The sequence below is a fragment of the Miscanthus floridulus genome, chromosome 7 (genome assembly GCF_019320115.1).
Source record: "Miscanthus floridulus cultivar M001 chromosome 7, ASM1932011v1, whole genome shotgun sequence".
NCBI lineage: Eukaryota > Viridiplantae > Streptophyta > Magnoliopsida > Poales > Poaceae > Miscanthus > Miscanthus floridulus.
Window position 1 is genome coordinate 103,194,514 of NC_089586.1, and position 25,128 is coordinate 103,219,641.

The 25,128-nt window shown below is 45.0% G+C and overlaps 3 protein-coding genes and 1 non-coding gene across 4 annotated transcripts; 1 reads left to right on the forward strand and 3 right to left on the reverse strand.

Annotated features, from left to right (window-relative positions):
* Positions 1 to 6,953: 6,953 nt before the first annotated feature.
* Positions 6,954 to 9,016, reverse strand: LOC136464056 (actin-depolymerizing factor 1). Its single transcript, XM_066463020.1, has 3 exons — positions 8,859 to 9,016; positions 8,492 to 8,757; positions 6,954 to 7,368 (listed from the first exon to the last, which is right to left on the reverse strand). Exons 1-3 carry the CDS (start codon positions 8,859 to 8,861, stop codon positions 7,218 to 7,220), a joined length of 420 nt encoding a protein of 139 aa, XP_066319117.1. The 5' UTR covers positions 8,862 to 9,016; the 3' UTR covers positions 6,954 to 7,217.
* Positions 9,017 to 9,428: 412 nt separating this feature from the next.
* On the reverse strand, positions 9,429 to 11,683 carry LOC136464058 (pentatricopeptide repeat-containing protein At5g39350-like). Its single transcript, XM_066463021.1, has one exon. The coding sequence runs from the start codon at positions 11,649 to 11,651 to the stop codon at positions 9,666 to 9,668; it is 1,986 nt and encodes a 661-aa protein (XP_066319118.1). The 5' UTR covers positions 11,652 to 11,683; the 3' UTR covers positions 9,429 to 9,665.
* A 718-nt stretch (positions 11,684 to 12,401) lies between these two features.
* On the reverse strand, positions 12,402 to 14,981 carry LOC136464059 (FT-interacting protein 3-like). Its single transcript, XM_066463022.1, has 2 exons — positions 14,015 to 14,981; positions 12,402 to 13,922 (listed from the first exon to the last, which is right to left on the reverse strand). Exons 1-2 carry the CDS (start codon positions 14,929 to 14,931, stop codon positions 12,506 to 12,508), a joined length of 2,334 nt encoding a protein of 777 aa, XP_066319119.1. The 5' UTR covers positions 14,932 to 14,981; the 3' UTR covers positions 12,402 to 12,505.
* An 8,377-nt stretch (positions 14,982 to 23,358) lies between these two features.
* On the forward strand, positions 23,359 to 23,467 carry LOC136468184 (small nucleolar RNA R71). The gene has a single exon (XR_010761720.1). It is a non-coding gene; the product is annotated as a small nucleolar RNA R71 (small nucleolar RNA).
* The last annotated feature ends 1,661 nt before the right edge of the window (positions 23,468 to 25,128 follow it).

A 25,128-nucleotide genomic window follows, 5' to 3' on the forward strand; every position in this document is an offset into this window, starting at 1 on the left:
ACTGCGCCCCTCTGTGTTGTTTGTCTCCCCGCCCACAATGCATTGGCCGTGCTACCGGACTGATATAAGTACTCTCTTTTTTTCCCTTTTCGAAACAAATCAGAACCATGTTGGGAGACTCTTTATATCTTTTCTAATTTACAAGAATAGAAATTTTGATAAAAAAAAAATACCCTCCAACTGTCTCTTCAATTGAATATTTGAATATAGTAGATTCCTCGCTGGCCAAAAACAGAGAGCGAGGATAACTCTCTATACTGTGTACAAGATATAAAAAAAATTGTTGGAGAATAAAAAATGATTTTTTTACTCAAATGATTCTCACAAAAATAATTTAGAGACTAGATTTTAGAAAGACTAGGAGATGCTATAGTAATATAAAAATGACATTCTCTCCAATTATCACCATAAGAAGACTTGAACTTGCTTTGCATGCTGTTGCTTGCCTATATTTTCTTGATTAGTTAGTAGCTAGTAAAATTCCCTAAACCTTGCCGGGTGACTTCAGAAGAAATTTTAAGTTGAAGTATAGCTGTAAAAAGGCACATTCACTTTAGCACAAAACAAAACTGATATATTTTAATTCTTTTCTAAAGAACTTAACTTAAAGACATAATTCAATTATTCTGCTAGATTTGTGGAAGAACACAAGTGAACCCGCATGAGCCGACTCCCTGCTTTCATGAACCAAGATAGGAAGAATTTTCGCATTGCGTGGTGTTTGAAGAAAAAAAATTCTGATGCTGTCCTTGATAATTGATGCACATTAAAAAATGATGAGTCAATACCATTAGGTCTATTAAAAGTCTCGATTTGGTTTTAGTAATTGAGTGATTTCGTGTGAGATGATCAGGCGATTACTCCACAAGTTAGGTTGAACATGACGTGGCGACCATGGAGCAAATATGACATGTGTTGAAAATGCTCAACTAATGAAGGGTTGATGGAGATGAGATGGTCAAGGCACGATCAAGCGAGGAGAAACATATTGAAGATGTTTTAGTAATTGAGTGATAACTAGTGGACTAACCTTTTGCCTAAGTGTTGTTTAAGCTAGGTAAAGTCCACACCAAGGTGGTGAGCAAGGCTAGAAGATGGATAAAGGGTGATCAATCCAAATGGAGCAAGCTCACACTCGGAGAGAAGATGAAGAGGTGAAAACAAGCCTAAAGGCAAAGGAATATGTTAAGGGTTTTGTTTTTACTGGCCAAGATGCAATAGAGTGCACGATCAAGTTTAATATATATAGTCATACTAAGAGGGGAACTCTAATGCTTAAGCGATTATCTAAGTGCCACTAGGTGCAAACTAATTTTGCATATGCATTGGATCTAGTGACGCGGTGAGATGCAAGTAAAAAAATGTTTTTTGAAAAGCTAACTCAGTGCCTAAGGTGAAGATGTTCATCATGTTATAACATATTGGAGTTAGCAAATTTGAGATGCTTACAAAGTTTGGGACTTCGTGCAGATTTTCTACACTCACCGAAAATTCGAGTGCCCCTAAAGGAGGGTTACCAGAGAATGCACTACGATGTTGGGAGTTCACTGTGACTAAGGTTAAGTACAGGATTTATCCGGTGTTTACCATTTGAAAGCATCGAATTAATATGGTGAATTGTTCACTCAGACGGAGATTTAAACACGACCACCGGATCTCCTGATGCTCATCACCGGACTTTTCCGATGATGGCTAGGAGCTCTTAGTGTAACCACCCGAGAAGTTTTTGGGGTCACCATAATGATCCGGTGCCCGTCACCGAAGCATGCACTCCACTAGCCGTTGCAGGCCAACGACTAGTTTGACTTGAGTGTAGCGCGAGTGATGTGACCAGAATTATCCAGTGAAGGGCATTATTAAAACATCGGAGAAAGCGCTGCGAGGTTTAAAACCCGAATAAAAATCTGAGTCGTTCGTATCGCTTGTTTACGATGGTGCCTGTCTGACGAGCACTGGACTTATCCAGTGCCTACGCAGACAGCCCACCAGGAAGCTTTCTAACGGCTAGTTTTGGTGGCGCTCTATATATTTGTGTTGGTGAAAGCCTCATGTTTGGTTTCGGTAATTGAGATAACTAGTCTGTTAACCGTTTGCTAAGTGTTGATTAAGCTAGGGGAAGTCCACACCAAGATGATAAGCTAAGCTAGGAGTTGGATGAAGGATGATCAATCCAAATGGATGAAGCTCACACTGGGTGGAGAAGATGAGGAGGTGGAAATAAGGCCGAGGGCAAAGGTATATGTTTGGGGTTTTGTTTTCGCCGATCGGGATGGAATAGAGTGCGTGGTCGCGTTGAGGGATAGATAGTTGCACTAGTAAGATGGGAACTCTAATGCCTATTCGGTTATCTAAGTGTCACTAGGTGTGAACTAACTTTGCATATGCACTGGACCTAGTGACGCTGTGAAATGCAAGTGAAAAATGTTTTTGGAAACGCCAATTCAACGCTTAAGGGACGTTTATGTTGGAACATATTAGAGTTAGCAAATTTGAAACACTTGCAAAGTTTGTGACTGAGTGCAGGGTTTTCGCACTCACCGGATTAATCCAGTGCCCATGGGGGAAGTCACGGGAGTATACAGTGCTGTGTTTGAACTTAACTGAGGCTATGGTTATAAGTTCAGTGCTCAGCCACTACCAACACCGGAATAATACCAGACACTATTCATAGAGGGGGTTTTCACAATAGGTTCACTCGATATCCCGGTGCTAGGCACCGAACTAATCCAATGGAAAAAATCGGTTCTGGAACCTCTCTGGTGGACACCAAATTAGTTCGGTGGTCCACTGTTCAGTGCACACCGGAGCATGCGCTCTACTAGCCGTTGAGGGCTCCAATGGCTAGTTTGGTCCTAAGGCAACACGCGAGGGAGCCATCGGATTGATCCGATGCTATAGTACTTTATGAAGCACCAAAGCGTGCGGTCCCCGGTTTAAATCTAAGATTAAATCATGGTTGTTCGATCACATAATGCATCTTTCGGTGGTGCTGGTCCAGTGGGCACTACACTAATCTGGTGCCTATGCAGACAAACCCACTAGAATGCTCCCAACGGCTAGTTTCTTGGGGCTTCTATATATTTGTTGGTCAGGTCTTGGTGAGCCCTTTTGGCATTCTAAGCATTCCAACACTTGTGTGAGCCTCCAAGAACACCTCACACTCATCTCTTTGCTAGTGATTTATCCAAATTGAGATTAAGGGAGATCTAGTGCATTTGCTCTGTTGATTTGCATCTAGTGGCACTATTTCATAGATTGAGCCTCGGTTTTCTTGTTACTCTTGGTGGTTACCGTCATCTAGATGGCTCGGTGGAGTGGAGATCGTTGAGGTGTTGTTGGTGATTGTTTCCTCTTCCAACCGAGCAATTATAAGGGGCTCTTGTGCTCGTCTCCGTGGGAGATCACGAAGAGCAACTCTAGGGTAATGCTTGTGGCTAGTTCAAGCGCTCCTTGTTGATTAATCCTAGTGGTAGCCAAGTTGTGGGTTTAGCTTGAGTGGCTAGTTTGCGCGCAGGTCGTCACATTGAGACTCGCCATAACGTGGACGTAGGTTGCCGGCAAGCAACCGAACCATGGGGATAAATCTTGTGTACATCTCTTGCCCTTGGTGGTTTGCTACTACTCACTCGCATTACTTTCAAATCTTGTGGTTGTGTAGTAGTTGTTTGTAGTTGTAGTCCACTAGAGTAGTTGTAGTTGAGTAGATAGCTTTAGTTGTTTCGCTTGTTTAGCTCTCTAGTGTAGCTAGTAACTCTTGGTTGGTGTTGCGACATAAGAGTAGAACTCAATTGCTACTAGAATTTGTGTAGGAGCTTGCTTGGGTGAACTAGAGCTAGTGCAAGTAGTGCTATTAGGATCATATTTTGTACTAACAACTTGCTCTAGTCTTGTGCTCTTCGTAGAGAATTTTTTATATGCTATTCACCCCCTTTAGTCATCTAGATCCTATTAGTTGCCCGGCTCCTAGTGAGCTCTCTTGGCATTCTAAACATTCCAACGCTTGTGCGAGCTTTCAAGAACACCTACCACTCATCTCTTGTTTGTTGATTGATCCAAATTGAGATTGGAAGAGGCATTTGCTTAGTTGATTTGCATCTAGTGACACTTCATCATTTGGGGCTGTGGTTTTCTTGCTACTCATGGTGGTTGCCTCCAACTAGACGGCTTGGAGTAGCGGTGATTCTTGAGGGGAGTGTTGGTGATTGTTCTCCACCTCTGATAAGTGATTTGTGAGAGGTTTTGATCCTACTTCACGGAGTTTCTAAGGGATACTTTAGTGGAATGTTCATGGCTAGTTGGAGTGTTTCTTGTGCTTGATTCTTGAGGCACCCAAGATGTGGGTCTAACTTGAGCAGCTAGTTATTAGCACTTGAATCATCACATTAAGACTTGCCACAACATGGATGTAGGTTGCCGGTGCCGGCAAGCAATCGGACCACGGGGATAAATTGATTGTGTTCATCTCTTGCCCAGTTCGGTATTGGTCTCCACTTGTATTTACATTCTTTCTTTGCTTAGTAGTCCTCTAGTTAGTTGTAGCTTTAGTAGGAGAGTAGCTCGTTTAGTTGCTCACTTAGTTAGCTAGTTAGAGTAGCCTTGTTTAGAGCTAGTAGCTCTTGTGTGGTGAAGTGAATTAGTATAGAATTCAATTGCTACTAAGATTGTGTAGGGGCTTGCTTGGGTGAGATAGAGCTAGTGCAAGTAGTGACTATTATCATTTGTTATTTTACTAACTACCTTGCTCTAGTGTTTGTAAGTTTATAGAGAATTTTTTATAGGCTACTCACCCCCCCCTCTGATCATCTAGATCCTTTTAGTTCTGCGGCACTCCACAATCTTGGATGCTCGGCGAAGAGAGTCAACAATGCCTCGATTATAGTTTAAACTCTTAAAAGTTATCGAGAAGAGAGGTTGGATGAGCAGAGTGGGCCAAAAGGAGGCTTAGGAGAAGAAAAATGGGAGAGATATTTGGGCTGGGCGAAAGAGAAGGGAAGCTGGGTTTAAGTTGAAGATAATTGTGAAAATAAGATACTTCTCAAATAGGTTTCAAATTTGATCACAGATTTTGGCAAAAAAGACACAAGCACTTGAAAATGTATATGGTGTTATTTGATGGATCCTTTTGAAATAATTTCAGTATAGGTATTTGCAATTCAAGCTTGTCAAATTTTAATGTGTTGTACATTTACAAATTTTAATGAATCACGATGCGGCAAAACAAAGAGTGATGCAAAATTCTACTCAGTCTTGCATGTTAAGACACCATTCTGCTGACCCATTTGCACACATGCATTGATATCAAGTTACGCAAAAACACAATAGTACTTGTGTCTGTGATAGCTGTCGCATTTGCCTGCACGTGTGAGTCTTCTTTCTAAACAAGTGGGAAATAGAAAGACTACGAGCATGTTTGGGTAGGACTCGTCCTCCTAAAGTGTTTAGAGGGCTCCTCTATCTCCTCCGCAGATCTGCCAAAGAGGCCCTACAACTAGAAGAATACCGCACAAATTCTCCAGCAAATTAAACCTGGTGTTTTTTTTTGCTTTTGAGTGATGAAATTGTTCAAATTAGCAAGGCTTTACTTTGTGTAGTTGTCTAATTCTTTTAGAAAATCATTTAAGGCAGCATGTTCAAATTTATATGTATTTTTTCAGCATTTCGTGAGGATTGGGGGTGAATAATAGAATGCCAATCTTATTGGCAAGGTATTTATGAACACAGAGAGAACAAATGAAACTCAATGGAACTTGCACTAACCTTGATTCGTTTAATTTTAATATTTATTTTCCAGCGTGAAAACTGCACTTTGAGATATGCTATATATGTAATAATCATTTTAATATATATTTTTTTCTCGATTACGCAAAAGGTTTGCGTATCTTTATATTAAGATCGAGAACTAGTGAAAGTTACAACGACGCGCCACGAATATGGCACATTAGGGTGGGGAGTGTTAATGTTATGCAATTGGCTCTGTCCTCCCTAGCGTAAGAAGATCATGAGCTATTACTCGCTAATCATACTATGTAGCCATGATCGGCGATTAGACACGCTGGCGCGTGCGGCGCCTCGGTCGCTCTCCTTGTGGGTCTGGGAAGAGCTGTCGTATTGCCTCAGCATGCGAGGGGTTGTGCTTGTCGACGAAGATAGTGTCGTAGGCGTCCTTGACGCCGTGGAAGGCCTCGTCTGCCCGTCGAGGTAACACATCCGCTTTATCACCAGCACCTCTCCTCGCTTCAAAGCCGGGACGCGTGAAAGCGCCTGAGCGGCAATCCTCCTGCTGCGAGTCGGCAACTTTGGTTGTGCCTCCACATCTGGCTGAGGCAGCAGCGGCGACGACACCTTACGCAGGATCTTTGCGGTGAACTGCTTTAACCTCGTTGGTGGCGGAGCTCCCGCGTTTCTCAGTAGGTGTGGTCGTGTTCGTGTCTGGGGGATGGCACTGGGACTTTGTGGGCGCGCCTCGTCATCCATGACGGCGGGCTGTAACCCTCGCGATGGCCGGGTGGGGATGGCCACGTCCCCACCTGAGGGTTTGTCGGAGCACGCCTCGGCCTCCACGGCGTGTCCCGCCCGCTGTGGCGTGGCTGGTGGCTGCCCCTGCTTCGACGATAGCAGAGGCGAGCCCGTCGTCCAAGCCTTCACCGGAGAACTGGTGTCCACCAGCGATGCTTCCTCATCCTGAGGAGCAGTCGTCATGGTAGGCGGACACCCAGGCGCCGGTGCTTCTGGTGGCCGGCTGACGACGCGCGAGGCGGCGAACTCCTCGAGCAATTCGGTGAGGATTATTTTAATATATGTTGCATTCATGAATATTAAAATTAATTATTATATTTTAGTTGATTAAGACCAACAATTAATTAAGGACTATTTGCAGCAATACACATGCGTAAGACCAACAAATAAGACATCAAACGTTAGCAATTCGGTGATTAAACTAGGGTACATTAGGCTTCACAACTAGCATTGCATAGACACATGAAAGACTCAACAATGCCACGAGATAAAACACCAAATAAGTTCTAGTTTACAGCAGTAGCAGAACTACGGCAGAGATAGGGAAAAAAGAGGGAAAATGGCATACAGTCTCATACAGAATGCAAGGCTTTTGCTTCCAAGAAAACAAGGACACGAAAACGGATCCAACACAGAAGGAATCGACGGGCATGCAGGAGCTGATGCGCCCCGGCCCTGCAGCGTGCAGTGACCGGGCTGTTTCAGAGGGCTCGCGACTTGATGATGTCCATGCTCATTTCACTCGGGTCAGTTGCTTGGAGCTCCACCTGAATGCCGTCGAGCTCCCTCTTGAACCGGTCCTTGGAGCTTGCGTACAGCATCTTGCTTCTCACCCTCGATGTATCTGGGGCCCTGCATGAGAGTTTGCATGCAAAAGCACACCGATTCAGTGTTCAAGTTTCCTTTTTAGCAGACTCAATCTCGTTTCTGTGCATGTGTCACACAGAAACATACTACATATTAGCAACAAAGGTATCGTGTCTAAATTTTTTTCTTAATCATGCTTAAGAATCTAATGACCGTTGGGCAATGCATTCGATCAAAGATTTATGTTTATCTTTATGGAAAATAAAGATATATATGGAACTGCCTGTAGCCTGTAAATATTTGTTCTGAATCCACGCTGCTAAATTGTCTGGCTCCACAAAATTCAGCAGAGGGGAAAATGTCATGGCAGCATCTGCCTGGATGTTAGCATCTGTAACACATAAAGGTGCATTAGAGATTTCATATGAGTTCTTATGTTCAAAAAACATTTCATATGAGTTCCTTGAGATGCTAAGTTTCAGTTTCTTAAGATGCACGGCGTTTTGAACACGGCAATTGGGCAATTGGGCAATCGTCTATGATACATCTCTATTGCATGCATTAATATTTCCTATCAATTTATTTCCTGCAATCACTTAACTGGTGAAGGATTAAGGATAATTAAAATTAGTGTTTGGACATGATATTTTACCATTAAAAACTACATATTCACATGAACATGGACAATTTAGAAAAACATGGACAATTTTAGTAGTTACAGAAATTATAGTTATATTTGTCTTGACAAATAGAGTTGTGTTGCGGAACTCAGGTTTTTGCTTCTGTTTTTTTCCTTGTAGTAAATTGCTAGTCTATGCAACCACAGATCCAATAATGGTCCATCAGAAAACATATTGATTGATGCCTTTAGTTTCATTCTATAATGTTTTTGGTGCTTAATGTGATAATTTGTTCAAGAACAAGTCGCAAAGGTTGAAATAATGCTGCAAAAAGAAATACCAATGACCAAACTGCAATAAGCTATTTATAGATGATCCTCTTAGGGGGGAAAATCACATGTAAACTCAGGATCCGGGGCAGCAATCATCACCGATCAAAGTTGTACCGTAGTAACGCTTATCAAAACTGAGTCAGATAAAATGGAAATAGAACGTTTTCAAGGAAGAACAAAATCAAACCAAAAGAGATGCGTAGGCTGTAGAGTTACCAAGAGATGAAGAAGATCTTGCTCTTCTGGCAGTTCTCATCAGTGACGAAGTCAAAATCAAACACCGCGTAGCGGCACTCGTCGGCGGGCAAGCAGGCGGTGAAGGCATCGTAGCTTTCACCTGGTTCCCCAAGCCTGTCCACCACCACCTGCTGCACGTTCTCGTTGATCTTGAACACGATGAAACGGAAGCTCCTCTTCGCCTTGAGTTCCAGGAACTTGAGTTTGCATTCGTCACACACGGCCATTCCCGACGCCGAGTTCGACTTACAACGTACGAGGACAGAACCCAACCCACCACATCAGAGAACATGTCTTGAACTACATTGATTGAGAGAGAAAAATTAAACGGATCAGATGTACTCACCATGGCTGATGCTTTCGATCTCTCCCTTCCTCTGGTTGAGAAACAATCAGCGGTTCGGCCGGCGAGGAGGAGAGAAAGGGATGTGGGCGGCTGCAACGAGGGGCGAGATTTCAAGGCCCTGAAAGAGGGGGAGGAGAAGGCCAGATATAGAGAGGGAGGGGGTGGGCAACCAGGATGGAGGCTTGCACGATATGCCACGACGTCCGTCGTCCGGGGAGGGGCGTTTGACCAAGCACGTCCCCTCCTTGGTGTGTGAGAACCAGAAGCGTTTGTGCGCAATCAACATGCGCGCCACCACCCGTCCCTATAATTCGTTGGCAGCCTCGCCTCCCTCCCCCCTCGGCAGAATCGTGTCTACTTTCTAGTGGCATCAAAACGACACGGCCTGCATTCGATCTTTTTCTTCTGCATTGGTTTAAAAGTCCTCCAAGAGAAAATGGTACTCGCTTCTCCTGTGTTACGAGACAGTACTCCATCCATTTCAAACCATTTCAAATTATAAGACATTTTGACTTCTTTAATCTATAGTTTTTTCTATGCACTTACATATACATCATATCTAGATGTATAACAAAAGAAATGTATCTAAAAAAGTCAAAACATCTTATAATTTGGAAATTGGAATGGAGGGAGTACTTGTTAGCTGTAGGCCTGTAGAGCAATTGGAATGGAGGGAGTACTTGCTAGCTGTAGGCCTGTAGAGCAACTCATACTACATCTTTGTTATACGATTTTTTTTTCTTGAACTGACACATCAAAGAATCATTGTTTCCCATCTGTCACACGACTCTGTATCGTGCTTCAGCTTCAGCACACTTCAGACTTTGCATCAACTACACTAGATCCTGGATCTTTGGGAATACCCCTTCCCTCCATCAATCTCCGCAGATCCTGAACATCGCTCCATCTGTCAGCAGCAGCATATACCTTCCCAAGGAGCACATAATTCCCAACGTTATCCGGTTCAAGCTCAAACAGATGTTTAGCAGCAACCTCTCCGAATTCAACATTCTCGTGGAGGACACAGGCACCCAGCAGAGCGCTCCACACCAACACACTCGGCTCGAATGGCATGTCTTGGATGAGGCGGTAGGCTTCCTCGATCCTCCCAGCACGCCCAAGCATGTCAACCAGGCACAAGTAGTGCTCTGCATTTGGCATCAGGCCATGGACGCTGCACATGTCGTTGAACAGCCGGAGGCCTTCGTCTACCATGCCGGCATGGCTGCAAGAGTACAACAAGGAGGCCATGGTAACGGTGTTCGGCATCACCCCCAGCTCCACCATCCTGGAATATAGCAGGATGGCAGTTTGGGCATGCCCGTGCATTCCGTATCCGGCGATGACAGTTGTCCAGGCAACAACGTCCTTTTCAGGCAAACACTGGAAGAGCTCCCACGCGACGGCCAAGTCACCAGCCTTGGCATACACATCGATCAGACCCGTGGCAATATCTGTACTCCCAAGACATCCACGAATCAGTAAGCAGCAGTGGATGTTCTTCGCCTGTACCAGGTCCACCGATTCTGCGTAAGCTGGTATGACACTTGCCATTGTTGCAGAATCTGGACGCACTGATTCTGCAAGCATTTGCTTAAACACTGCTAGAGCTTTCTTTCCCTGTTCCCTGTGAGTATAGCCAGAGATTGCTGCATTCCATGTTTCAGTCCGTCGTGATCCTTTCTCAACCACCATGTCTATCATCCTCATATAGCCACATTTTGCGTAACAGTCAACAAGTGCAGTCTCAACGACAGTATCTGACCCAAGCCCAAGTCCAATGCACAATGCGTGAGTGCACTTGGCATGCTTCCCTGACAGCAAGCTGGCGCAAGCTGAGAGCAGATGCGCCATGGTCACAGCATTAGGCCGAGCTTCACTGGTCACCAGCATCTTAGAACCAAGAGTGAAGGCCTTGCTTGCATGGTCATTCAGCACGTATGCACCAATCATCGCCGTCCAAGAAATGACATCCTTATCATAGCTGTCTTCATCGAACACCCTTCTCGCATCCTCCAGGCTCCCGCACTTCCCATACATGTCGATCAGAGCGTTCTTCACCGCAACATAGTTCGCCAAGCCTCTCACCTCAGCCAACCGGTGCACAGCTCTCCCCGTGTGCAAGTCCCTGGCTTGTGCACAGGCTGGCAGCACTGACACAACCGTGGCACGGTCAATGCACACGCCACGGCCAACCATGGTCTCGAACACCTCCAACGCCCTCTCCGTGCGGCCGTCCTTGACACACCCGTTGATGACCGTGTTCCACGACACAGTTGTCCGGCTCCGCAGCGCGCCGAACACTGCCTCCGCCGCGACCACGTCTCTGCAGCGCATATACATGGACACGAGCGCGTTCTGCACGTAGGCGTCGCCGCCGAAGCCAGCGGCGAGGGCACGGCCGTGCACGGCGCGCCCATGGCGCCTGAGGCGGAGGCCCGCACAGGCCTTGGCGGCGAAGGTGAAGGTGAGGTGGTCGAAGGTGTGCATCTTTGAGTATCGAGCGAGGGCCTGTCGGTGGAAGCCGAGGCCGGTGTAGGAGCGGAGGAGGGTGTTGGAGACGGAAACCGGGGGCGGTTGGGGCATTTGAGCGAGCAGGTTGTGGGCGTTGAAGGGACGTCCACACGCGCAGTAAGAACATAAGAGGACATGAAGGCTGTCGCAGTGGAGGTGACCGGACGTGAGGAGGAGCGCGTGGAGCTGGGCGGCAGTGGTGGGAGCGAGCGGGGTTGCGGAGCTTTTGGATCGGAGGAGGAGCGCGAGGCATTGCCGGACAAGGGTGCTGGTTGTCATTCTGAAGTCAGGGATTTAGATGAGATCTGACGGTTTTGTGTTTCGGTCGGGGCCTCGGGGGAGCAGTAATTCGGAGTGCAAATGGGGGCATGTGGACCGTCCGCATGCGGCACAGTACGGACATCCAGCCAATTCCGACTGGTGGGCCTGTTTATCTGACCTGCACCATGCGTTGGCTCTTGGCTCTGTTCCCACGTGGCGCATTTTCATTCGACATCCGCACGCTGCTGGGTGAGGATGGTCCGCATGCCATTTTTTCCGCGAAGGGTTGCAAACTGAAAATCTGGTAAGGGATGTTTGACTAATGACTAGTAGTATTCACTTAGAGCATCTCCAAGAGTTTGTCAAATTTTACTTGGCAAATTTTGTGATTTGCCAACTCCCAAAATTATATGTCAAGTAAAAAAACAATCCATCTCCAAGAGTTTGACATTTTTGACTTGGTAAAATAAAAAAACCCGTTAACAAAACGAGGAGGCCCGCTAAGCGAACGAAGAGCCCCGCTAAGCGAACGAAGAGCCCCGCTAAGAAACGAAGAGCCCCGGATGCCAAGCCGTATACGCGCGCGCATATTTGCGCGCGCGGAGGGAAGATTTGCCAAGTTGCTATTAATGCCAAGTTGTTTTGCCAAACTGTTGAAGGCTATTTTTTTTGTTTTGCCAAAATTATATGGATGCCAAATTAAGATAGCAAACTCTTGGAGATGCTCTTACAGTATTACACGAGCGGCAAATCGTGTGCTGTGCAAGTCGCAACCTCTATAAATTGTAGTAGTACTAGATCAACCATTAGATTTGAAGAGGCAAACAGGAACAGCACTAAAATATCAAACTACGGCAAAGTTTGATCCGCAATCAAAGCAGGCAATCGACCTTGCAGGGCAGTCGCCGGAAGAAGTTCGCCGGCACGTCGGGCAGCCTCTGCCGGAGCGTCGGGTGCCGCATCAGGTAGAACCCCGTCAGCAGCGCCACCGCCTGGAACGGCGCCAGGAAGGTGGTCACCGCAAGGAACAGGCACGCCAGCAGGTACATGGCCGTGGCGCGGGGGTCGCGCCACGTCATCGCGCACCGCGCTCGCTCGGCGTGGGACGCGACGTCGCCGGCCATCTCCTGTATCCGCGCCCCGAGGCTCCTCAGCCTGTCGTACCGCATGCGGACCACCTCGGGAGGACACTTCGTCGGAAACTCATCGAACTCCTCGGCCAGCTCGTCCAGGTGCGCCATCTCGGCGTGCGACACCTTGGTGTCGACGTGCCACGGGTGCCTCGCCCGGCACCGGTAGTTCCACAGACCGAGCACGAACTTGTACACGAAGAAGGTAGGCAGGATGAGGTTGGGGCAGCACACCAGCATGGCGTAGATGATGTGGACCGCGACGGTGGTCGCCGGGTTCTTCCAGTGGCAGACGTCGACGAACCACCTGAGCGCCTTGAACAGGGGCGCCAGCGCCGCCATAAGGCGGAAGAAGTGGGCCTTGCTACGGCGCATGCTCCACCGGTGCGAGTGCGCCTCGCAGAGGTGCTCGATGCACTCCCGCCGCAGCGGCGGGTCCATCCGGCCCAGCCGGTGCGCGATGAGCGCGACCGCCTCCCGCCGCAGCGTCTCCTGATGCACGATGGACAGCGGGCAGTGGTAGTGCATCGGCGGCAGGTGCGGCTGCGCGTACGTCTGGAGCAGGCCCAGCGTCGACGTGCTCGAGAACCGCACGGCGAGCTGGAGCTCGCCCATCTTCTTGATGCCGCCGCCGTGGAGGGAGATGAGAGGGTACGCGTGCGTGTAGATGCGGCCGGTCTCGAGCGTCGAGAGCCGGATGCGCACCTTGCCGAGGAGGATGTCCTTGACGGGGTCGCCGGACACGAGGCCACCCTTCTCGCCAATCTGGCAGTTGTGGAAGACGGCAACGGTGAGCACGGTGCAGTGGTCGTGCACGTCCCAGAAGCACTGCTGGTGGAACCGCGGCGCGAGGCTGTGGATGACGGTCTGCGTGCGGAACCACTTCACGCCGTACTTGGCGACGCAGTAGGCGTCGCAGGAGCCTCGCCCGTCGCGCGTGCGCATGGAGCTCAGGCCGAACGCGTTGTGGATGCCGAGCTCGATGAGGCCAATGGGCGGCCGGTGGTGCCACAGCTCCCTCGCCGCCGGCCGGACGTCGCTCAGGTAGTGGACCGGCTCTGTCAGCACTCTGTATCCGCCTTCCAGGCAGAGCCGGACGCATATCTTGGCAGAGAACTTGTCGATTTTGGCGGCTCCTTCTGGCCGCACCAAATTAAACCTGTCGATTCGCAATGAAGATGCATTTTTGGTGAAATATAGTATATGAATCTTCGAATTTTCTTTCTTCTTGAGATAAATGCACCTACGTACCATCTCGGGCGAATCGGGCGCGCGTCCCACCGTCGTTCGAATTCTTTGAACGGAATGTGGACATGGCCAATGACCTCCTCCTTGTCGACCTTGACGCGGTCCTCGACGGAGAGGATGAGGTGGTCCTCGAACGGCTCGGCGGCGACGAACAGGTGGTCCTCGTTCCAGCCGCACGTCGGCAGCCGGGCGACGCACGTCTTGGTCTTGTACACCTGCGCGGCGATCCTGGAGCGCACGAAGACCTCGCCGACGCGGGCCTTGTCCACGAAGGCGATGTCGCGGGCCTCGATGACGTTGACGCGCACGTACCAGAGCCGCGGCACGGTGTACTGCTTGCAGCGGATGTGCGCGGCTAGCTTGGCGTCCACGGCGAATGCGGCGTCCGCGTGCACCGCCAGCGGGAAGCACTCGTCGGCCTGCGTGCCGAACCACATGGCCATCATCACCTCGCCCCCGCGCTCCGCCTTCTTGTCGAAGACGTGGTACCACTGCGGCGCGAGCGCGCTGTCAGGCGGCACGCGGAAGGGGGCATCGGCCAGGTCGAAGCGCTGGCGACCGACGAAGTCGTCCTTGGCGAAGCCCTTGCCCTTGACCACCACGTCCAGGAACGACGCCTGGAGCCTCTCCCGCGAGAACGCGAACACGTCGTTCCACTCTGGGCTCGTCGTCTTCTCGATGTGCCGCGTGGCGCAGGAGTAGCTCCCGAGCTTCACCTCGGCGAGCGGGTCGAAGCCGCCACTCCACTTGAGGTCCCGTGCCTTGACAATGCGCACGTACAGGTACTCCATCCGCTCCACGAGGTCGTACCCGCCGGCCCGCCCGCCGGCGAGACGGGGCCTCGTCTCCTTGATCCCGAACTCATCCCGTGGCGGCAGAGGGCCGAAGGGGCCAAACCTCGGCAGGACGCCGGCCATCATCGCCCTGCAGCTGCAGGCTGCAGCAAACGATAACTCCGGTTGGAAGAGCGAGCCTGGTCTCCGTAAGTGAGGAAGGTGCTCTTATGTGCATTCCGCACTTCTGCGTTCTGGCCACCGAGCGTGCTGGCCCCGCATACGCATGGGCGGGCTTTTTGGGTTGGTAATCGACACAGTTGGCGTGTCTGCTGGGGGACGTTGGTGATCTGCCGGCTTTAGGCCTCGTTTAGATTCCAAGTTTTTTCACTCTCTCTTTATCATATCAAATCTTTGGACATATGTATGGAGTATTAAATGTAGATAAAAAAATAACTAATTACACAGTTTGATCGTAAATTACGAGACGAATCTTTTGAGCCTAGTTAGACCATGATTGGACAATAATTATCAAATACAAACGAAAGTGCTACAGTACCGAATACTGATTACTAACCGCGAACTAAACAAGGCCTTAGTTGGAGTGACGTTCTGTGTTCTGCGTAAACAGGCATATGTCATAATGTTAATGTCAATGTCATGGACAGCAACGTAGAGTTGAAGGTGGGTGAGTGGGAAGATCAACTAAGATGACCTACCTTGTTAGCTAGCGTTTGGCCTATTAGGATGTCTAAACCTTGGTCGATCAGTTAGGAGTAGGCTCGGTTGCGCTCTTTGATGTTGCTGCAAAATACTCCCACCATCCCAAATATGTGTCCCAGACATTTTTAACTTTAACCAAATATAAAATATTAATACTTATGATACATAATTAATATCATTAAATGAATCATTGAATGTATTTTCATAACAAATTTATTTGAAGATACAAATGTTACTAATATTTTCTAAATTTGACTAACACGTATCCTACGGTGATACTTATTCTGGGACAGAGAGAGTAATATAGAACAAACTAGCAAAAGATGATACACAAAAACAGCTACAACCACGCCCATAGGAAGAACTAGGTGATATCTCGCGCGTTGTTGTGATAATTTGTTAAGAATTACTTGTCGGTTTTTACATGGGAATAGAAATCAATAAAAAAGACTATTGCTTAATTGTGAATCATAGTTTAGATATATAATAAATATACTTCTGGCATGAGAAACTATCCAAACCAACTAGTGCTCTATAGAATATCAACCCAAGTGCACTAAAGCAAGCTAAGAGTAATCAGAAGAAAATGACTTGCGGACAGAGAAATTAGACGCAATACATGCAACCATCTTGAACTCCGCTAGGCTTTATGACGATGAAACAGTCCAGAGGAGCACCTGTGATGACCTTTGACAAAGCTAGTCAATGTAACCTGCAGGGTGTGGTCATATATAGATGCCGATCGGAGAATGCAGGGGGAGCATCTCATCTGGTGTCTCACTATACTACTTGTGGCTCGTCTATCGCGTCGTCGTATATGTAACTTGATTATTAGTAATCAGTTTTAGAAGGGGAAAGGGAGGAAGTCACCTAAAACAAATGCATAGTGAAATATTGATGTTAGAAGAGGACTTCGAGCTTGTGGTCAACCAAGTCATTAAGGAATTGACCTGTCGTGATGAGAAGATGGGGGCAAGAAATCTGCAAGATGGAGGACAGACGATGGATTCGAACTCCACCACGTCCTTCGCGCGCGACAATGGGGCAGCGGACGCCCTAGCCAAGCTGGCCTCTGCTCGGGATGCGGTTTCCCCGGGAGTTTTTCTCGACATGCTCCTGACCCCCTCGATCTAACTCGAGGATAAGACCGCCCTAGCCCCGCCCCATCGACCTACACGAGGCTGCCCCGAGGTGCGTGAGGCAATGGCTATCGACGTTGACTGGACATGTCACTACCTCGACTTTGTGAACCAAGACATCCTCCCAACCAACAAGACCGATGCTTAGTGCTTGGCACGCTGAGTGAAATCCTTCATGGTGGTGGAGGGACAGTTGTATAAGCGAAGCCCCTCTGAGATTCTCCATAGATGCATCGCTACTGACAGAGGGAAGGAACTGCTCCACAATATTCACATTGATGTATGCAGGCACCACACGACGCCCAAGTCCCTGGTCGACAATGCCTTTCGATAAGGTTTCTATTGGCCAACAACGGTCGCGGATGCCGAGCACATCTTGCGGCCTGTCCAGACTGTCAATACTTCGCTTGACAAATACACCGCCCAATGCAATCCCTAAGACCACCCCCATCACCTAACATTTGGCAGTCTGGGGGTCGACATGGTCGTGCAATCCCAAAAGGCACCTGGGGGGCTATACCCATCTGCTGGTGGCTATCGACAACTTCATCAAGTGAGTGGAGGCGAGGCCTATCACCAACCTCAAGTTTGAGGTTCTTGAGTTCATTCAGGACATCATCCACATGTGTGGGGGACCCAACTGCATCATCACCAGCAATGTGCCTAGTTCATGGGGCACAAATTCTTGAACTTCTGCAACAAGCAACACATCTGAAACGGCTGGGTCTCTATGTCCATGTTGACATTTCTTAGCGTCACTACTAAGAATAGAGTTTTAAATCTAGTCCCTAGCAACAGCGACAAAAATGCTTGTTGGTATTTATTAACGTGTCACTTGTTTTTAAATAGCCACCTATTATAAACCTATATCTCCTAATTTTACTAGGTTGTCATCCCTAGTGATGATGTCAGAGATACTTGTTGGTACTACATAGCATTACTACTAGAATAATACTAAGCAGTTCTTTATTAATTATGTGACCAGAAAGAATAAATAAATTTATGAATGAAAGAATCTGCAAGCGCACAGATAATATACCATTGTAGCATTTTACCTGAGAGTATTACATGTATCGTTATTTATATTTTTACCACAGGGAAGGTCCAGCATGGACATGTATTGATAACTTATACTATTGAACGAGAAGTAAACCATAACCAATATTCTACTCATAACAGGAGTAAGTCACATGATAAGATATATATATGATAAGTATTGATCAATGATAATAACAAATCACTCATAGTACTCCTTTCTATGGCATTAGCATGGTCATGTAGAATATTAGAGGAATAATTCCTAAATCATTCTTAATTACAAGTCAAAACATACATTGATTAGTGCAATTATACCTAGTAATCATTGCTAAGATCATCATCATATCTATACATAAGGGATATTACTAAGAAAGATTAAGAACAGAGCTTGCTCTTCCTTCGTAACCGAACCCTACGTGCGCCTATATTCGGGGAGTGGACTACAAAGGACTCAACAGGAGTGTCACATCCGCGATCTACCACATGACCCATAATATAGGGTGTATCCGCAGGTAAACAATATATAAGCACCACGCTTACACAATGTCGACCACCCACCCATGGATCCTTAGAGTGAGCACTATACGAATTTATGCATGAACATAATGATAATCCAACTATACTAAGCATATAATCAAAGTAGACCATGAACATTATAACAAAGAATATGAATACTGATATTATCATAACAATTATAACTAGCATATAAAAGTAATAGAGATACAAAAGAGCGAGGGATACAAAGATTATACCAAACCATGCTCTTGACAAGATCAGGAATCCAAGAGAAACCTGCTTGTCTCCCTCTAGACCTAGCCTAACTAGCTATGCCCTAAAATATAGTGGAGCTCTGAGGATGATTAGGGTTTCTATCTTCTCAAATGACTTATGTCTCCTTAGGGGGAGCAGCGGCTGATATATATAGGCCGGAGCGTCCAACGTGAGCCCTTGGATCAAACCGACTTAAAAGACGGCATAGATGCAACCTAAGAGGCGGTGGAGAACCAACATAACAATGAGGGGCTTACAGGTGGGCCCCAGGGGCCGGGTGGCTTACAGGTGGGTGGTGTCTCGTCCTTTGCTTCGGTGTGGAGTCCTCTTGAGTCTTCTAGAGTCTTCTGGTGTCCATTTCGTTGTGGATAAGCATAATTAAATCTTACATGTAGGTCCACCTTGACGGTTTTCTAGATAAACCTTGCAAAAAATATAGATTCACCAAAACTCGTGGAATTTGTTAGTTTAAACCCCTAAACCTTCATTGGTGATTATATTTATGCCCTTATACATGTTATATTGACGGTTTATAATGGTTGTTAACTACCGTCAACAAACTTCCCCAAGCTTAACCTTTGCTAGTCCTTTAGCAAAGCTAAACTCAGTAAATGGATCAAGAGTTTAAGGATTTTAAAAACATTGACGCAACTCCTCAAAAGTACACATGCATTCAAACAAGAATTCTCCTCCGGATTAGAATGAACCGATCTGACTTTCAAACTTACCCATATTACCTTCAACCATGGGCTTCTCAGCCTTCACTTGGGTCTTGAGCAATTGAAACACAGAACGATCAAGTCAAGCACTATGTCTCAAGTTCTTTGCTCAACCATTATTCTAGAGTTTTTATAGGTTTTCAAAATAAAACTCAGAACTTCCTTTGTATGACACTCTCAAGTCTCTCAATATATGTGGTATTTGTAGATCCTTACCAAGGCAGTAATGATGTTATGCCTTTCTCTTTCTATAACTAAGGCTTATGTGGAGCTCATAAGAATGGAGATAGCATGAAAGAGCATACTTGCAATACATATATTGTAAAGTCAAACCTCGGATCCAAAGAGAGTTGAGTCATACAATCAAATCAAGATGTGCATGTGTATGGATGTATGTGGTGTATATGGTGGCTAATCCTATTTCTACTATGCTCCTTAAAAACATATCTCTCTTTTGAAACTTGGAAACAACTTTGCAAGAAAACATGGGCTATCTTATTCATCTTTCTTTTTTTCGGGTGGGCATCTAAGCACCCATTGTTTTAAATATCTTGAACACTTGTCCATTTTTTCTCATCTTTCTCTTTTTTCTCTTTTTTTATGAATAACTTTTTCATAGCCACATGCCTCTTTTATGCAACAAAACTTTTGAGAGATAGCAACAAGAACTTGGAGCATTTATTTGGTGGATATCCTATCAAGAATTTTTTTGGTGTTTACTCTCAATGTAGTTGTAAAACATTTTTGGGTCAATCTAGATGGAATGGTATGTTGTTGTGCCTACCCCCAGTGTAGGAGTAGTGCATATGTGGGTGGTGTGTACGTGATCTTAATTTTAAGAGTATGACAAACCTCTCATAAGGGTCAACAAAACTTGACTAAACTCAATATAATGCAAGCAGCATATAAGTGAAAGTTTTTCTAATCTAAATATCATATGACTCTGGTAGGAATTCAAGCTTTGTCATACATGAACTCATCATGTAGGATTTTTATGTTTTTCAAAAGATAAATCTCTAGAACTTTAGTATCACTTGGAACAAGATAAACAACAGCTCAGACCTTCTCATATCATATCCGTCAATTACCTAGACTTAGATCAAGCATATGCTACCCACGAGTTTCAAGTTCAGAGTAAATTCTTATATCAAAACAGTCGTATCCAAAACTCGGGAGAATTCAAGACTGAAAACTAGGTACTTGAAAGGAATTACGACAGAGCAACTATTCATCATTTTCATTGCAAGAGATTATCCTCAGAGTCCTTTTATTTAGCTCTTAAAAATCAAACTAGACACACACTTTTTATTTTGTTTTTATTTTTAACATCACACCTTACTATTATATAGCTAAGATAAATTTTTATTTTGTTTTTAGTTTGTTATGCATATTTTTATTTGTTTAGCAAATATGAAGCAAACTTAAAAATAGTAAAACCAAAAGGGAAAGAAATACTTATCTAGATACATGGGGGATGCTACTCCCCCAAGCTGGATGTTGTCGTGGTATTTCTTAGAGTGAGTCTACCAGCAGAAGTCTTTCTCATCCGTCTAGAAGTTGTGTTCCTCGCGCAGCGAATGTAGTGACAGTTCAGGAAAATATACTTCAGATAGATGGCTTTACTCTTGATTATCCTGCAAAATACTCTAACAAGAACACCAAAACTTGTGGCACAGATTAAGATAAGGGGTTAGCGGTCAGCCATTCAGAGATTTATTGTCCTTGGAGGTTTAGACGGATTTCCTAATTGGCAAAGTTCTAGTAGGAAGTCTATTATTTTTGGATTTTCTTATTTATATAATGCAGAAATGAAATATTCATGCATGTTATATATATATATTATTTTTTTATGCCACCACAGTGAATCTTCCCATGGGTGTTTACACACCGTAAATTACTTACGTGGGGCTTAGAATTTATATTGCAATACTGTAATGCAGTCATGAAACTTTTTATCTTCCTATTCTAAATGCAATGCTAATGCAGAAAAGTAAATATGCTAAAGTGAAAAGTAATTCATGCAATACTAAAAAGTAAATATGGATAACTACCGATATTTCCTCTCGGTGAGGGTTCGGATTTTTAAGTCCTCCGGACAGGACTCTTTTCCTATCTTGTTTATTCCTTGGGTGCATCAGTCAGTCCCAGGGATGGAGACTCTGATGGTTGCACCTCTTGTGACTCTGGTAGCGATGCTACATTTTCTTTCCATACCTGCTTGGTCTGTGGACTTGATTTTGGCGGAGCGGGCTCATCTTTTACAACTTCTTCAGGTTCCTCATCTTCCTCTCAACTTTTCTTTGGGGATTAATTCTTTTGGTTTTGGGATGATCGATGTCTCCTCCTAGAGCGGGACTTCTTCAGCTGCTCATAAGTGGTATAACTATTGAAATAACAGCGTACCTTTTCTCCAGGGAATTGAAAGTGGACTTGTCTAGATCCGACGTAGATGATCGCATTGGTAGTGTTGAGGAACAGTCTTCCAAGGATGATGGGTGTATCGTCTTCTTCTTCTCCCATGTCTAGAATCATGAAGTCGGCAAGGGCATTGTGATCATGTATCCTTACCATGACATCTTTTGCTATTCCTTCAGAAAATTAGATTGATTGGTCCACCATCTACAATTGCATATATGTAGGGAACAAAGGTTCATTACTGAATAAGTATTCATACGTTACCTTGGACATTATATTGACACCCGACCCAATGTCGTAGAAGGTCTTGTGGAATATTCTTTATCCAATGGTACACTCGATCGTGGGTACGCCTGGATCATCCTTCTTAGCAAGGAATGGTGAAGCAAGGAGGTGGTCGTACTCTGATCAGAATGAGTTGATCATGTTGACTGATTCTTCTTGTGGCTGCCTAGCCTTGTTCTTTCTCCTTCTTCTGTTATTCTTCTTCTTGGTCAATGTTATCTCTTCGGGCAGGTATGGCATCTATGGATGTCTAGGAGATTGCAAGATACGATTCTTGAAAGAAAACTTTTCCTTTCTATCCTTGATTGTAAAATAGATCTTGGCACTGTCCGTGTAGATGATGACTTTTATTGTTCTTAGGAAAAGTTAGCCCAAAATAATGGGTGCCCTTATATCTCCACCTGTTTCCAAAACCATAAAGTCTATGGGAACATATGATTATCCCACTCGAACAATGGCATCTTCTAGAACTCCTTTGGTGTAGCAGAGTGACTGATCTACATGCTGCAAATGCATATTTGTGTACAACAAAGTATCTCCATTAATTTAATCATAAATTACCTTAGACATGATGTTGACACTTGCTCCGAAGTCATAGACAGCTTCTTGAAAAATGTGATGTACAATGACGATGGGGATGACAGGTCTCCCTAGATCTCACTTCTTTTCCGGCAAGGTATAGTCTATTTATCTTCCCATCGATGGTTGTATACAGTAATACGCTGCATTATGAATATCAACAAGATTTGCAGTTTCTAGATCTTCCAGTTGCCCCGAAATCTTACCTTTGTCGGACGGAGGAACAACAGCAGCGAGCTAAGCTATTTGTGATTCTATCATTTTATTAAAGCTATGTTGGTTTTTTATGGCAGAAGCAAAGCTATCCATTCTATTATTTGTGTTCTCTAGAATTTTATCATTGGTAGCTACCTTTCTAGATAATCCCTCCATAAGTTTGGATTGATCAGCAATTATTTCTCTCAAGGGTGGTTGATTGAAATTATTAAAATTATTACCTTGATAGTTACCTTGGCAATTACCTTGGTAGTTCAGCCTTTGTTGCTAATTCCATCCTTGATTCTACTGAGGACGAGAGTAGTTGTTGTTGTTGCCACCCTCTTGGGTTTTAGGACAACTGTTTCCTGAATGCCCAATGTTTCCACACTCTTCATACATCATGCGGGGAATCATGAATGTGCATTACTTCTTGCTTCTCATTGGCTCGATCTTCAAGCTTCTTCATTAGCAGGTCCATCTTGGTAGATAGCATGTCTACCTCCTTAAGTTGATGCATACCTCCACCCCTTTTGTGGGTTTGAACATGTTCTTTGTTCCAACCTTGATTGGAGGCCATCTTCTCCACAAGAGTTGTTGCAGCTGGTATGGTGAGTGATAGGAATGCACCTCCAACAGCAGCATCCATAGTCTCACGGGTACTGTTGGTCAACCTATGGTAGAAAATCTACATGAGTAGCCAATTCTCCATCTCATGATGAGGACATTCCACAATGGAATCTTGAAAGCGTTCCCATGCCTCAGGGACAGATTCATCATGTTATTGCTGAAAGCTTGAAATTCTCCCACGCAGAGCATTGGTCTTACCTATGGGAAAGAACTTTGCTAGAAAGGTAGTGGAGCAGTTATCCTATATAGTATTTCTATCTTTGTTGGCGTAGAACCATTGCTTTGCCTTCCCCAGGAGTGAGAATGGGAAGAGGCAAAATAATATGGCATCCTGGGTTACTCCTTTGATGGTGAAAGTGCTACAGGTCTCCAGGAAGTGCTAGAGATGTGCACTCGCATCTTCATGTGCCTTTCTACAAAACTGGTTTGCTTGCACCATGTTGATGAGAGCTGGCTTGAGCTCGAATCTATTGTCTCCAACATTGACTGTTGGTCCAGTGCGGATGTTGGTCGTAGTTGGAGCAGAGAATTCACAGAGAGTCCTGTTAGCCATGGCTTCAAATTCTAGTGTTAAGCTTAGCCTTATATGGTTGTCTTCCAACTTTGAAGCTGGAACTTTCTTGAGTTTAGCTCTAGTCCTTCGGATTAATGCTTCAAGATCTTCAATGTAGTTTGTTGGAAGGTCCAAACCGGTCATACATTACTCTGCATAAGATACACAAGTAGCCAAAACAAGGGTAAGCCTATTTTAGCAGAGGTCAATGGTTATCCTCGATCACATCAATAAGTATAAGTTTATCAATACTTCCTTCCCTGGCAACGGCGCCAAAAATGCTTGTTAATATTTCTTAGCGTCACTACTAAGAATAGAGTTTTAAATCTAGTCCCTAGCAACAACGCCCGAAATGCTTGTTGGTATTTATTAACGTGTCACTTGTTTTTAAATAGCCACCTATTATAAACCTATATCTCCTAATTTTATTAGGTTATCATCCCTAGTGATGATGTTAGAGATACTTGTTGGTACTACATAGCATTACTACTAGAATAATACTAAGCAGTTCTTTAATAATACCAAGCGCATAGATAATATACCGTTGTAGCATTTTACCCGAGAGTATTCCAGGTATTGTTATTTATATTTTTACCACAAGGAAGGTCTAGCATGGACATGTATTGATAACTTATACTATTGAAGGAGAAGTAAACCATAACTAATATTCTACTCATAACAGGGGTAAGTCAGAGGATAAGATATATATATATATATGATAAGTATTGATCAATGATAATAACAAATCACTCAGAGTACTCCTTTCAATGGCATTAGCATGGTTAGGTAGAATATTAGAGGAATAATTCCTAAATCATTCTTAATTACAAGTCAAAGCATACATTGATTAGTGCAATTATACCTAGTAATCATTGCTAAGATTATCGTCATATCTACACATAAGGGATATTACTAAGGAAGATTAAGAACAGAGCTTGCTCTTCCTTCATAACCGAACCCTACGTGCGCCTATATTCAGGGAGTGGACTACAATGGACTCAATGGGAGTGTCACATCCGCGATCTACCACATGACCTAGAATATAGGGTGTATCCGCAGGTAAACAACATATAAGCACCACGCTTACACAATGTCGACCACCCACCCATGGATCCTTAGAGTGAGCGCTATACGAACTTATGCATGAACATAATGATAATCCAACTATACTAAGCATATAATCAAAGTAGACCATGAACATTATAACAAAGAACATGAATAAGATGAATACTAATATTTTCATAACAATTGTAACTAGCATATAAAAGTAATGGAGATACAAAAGAGAGAGGGGTAT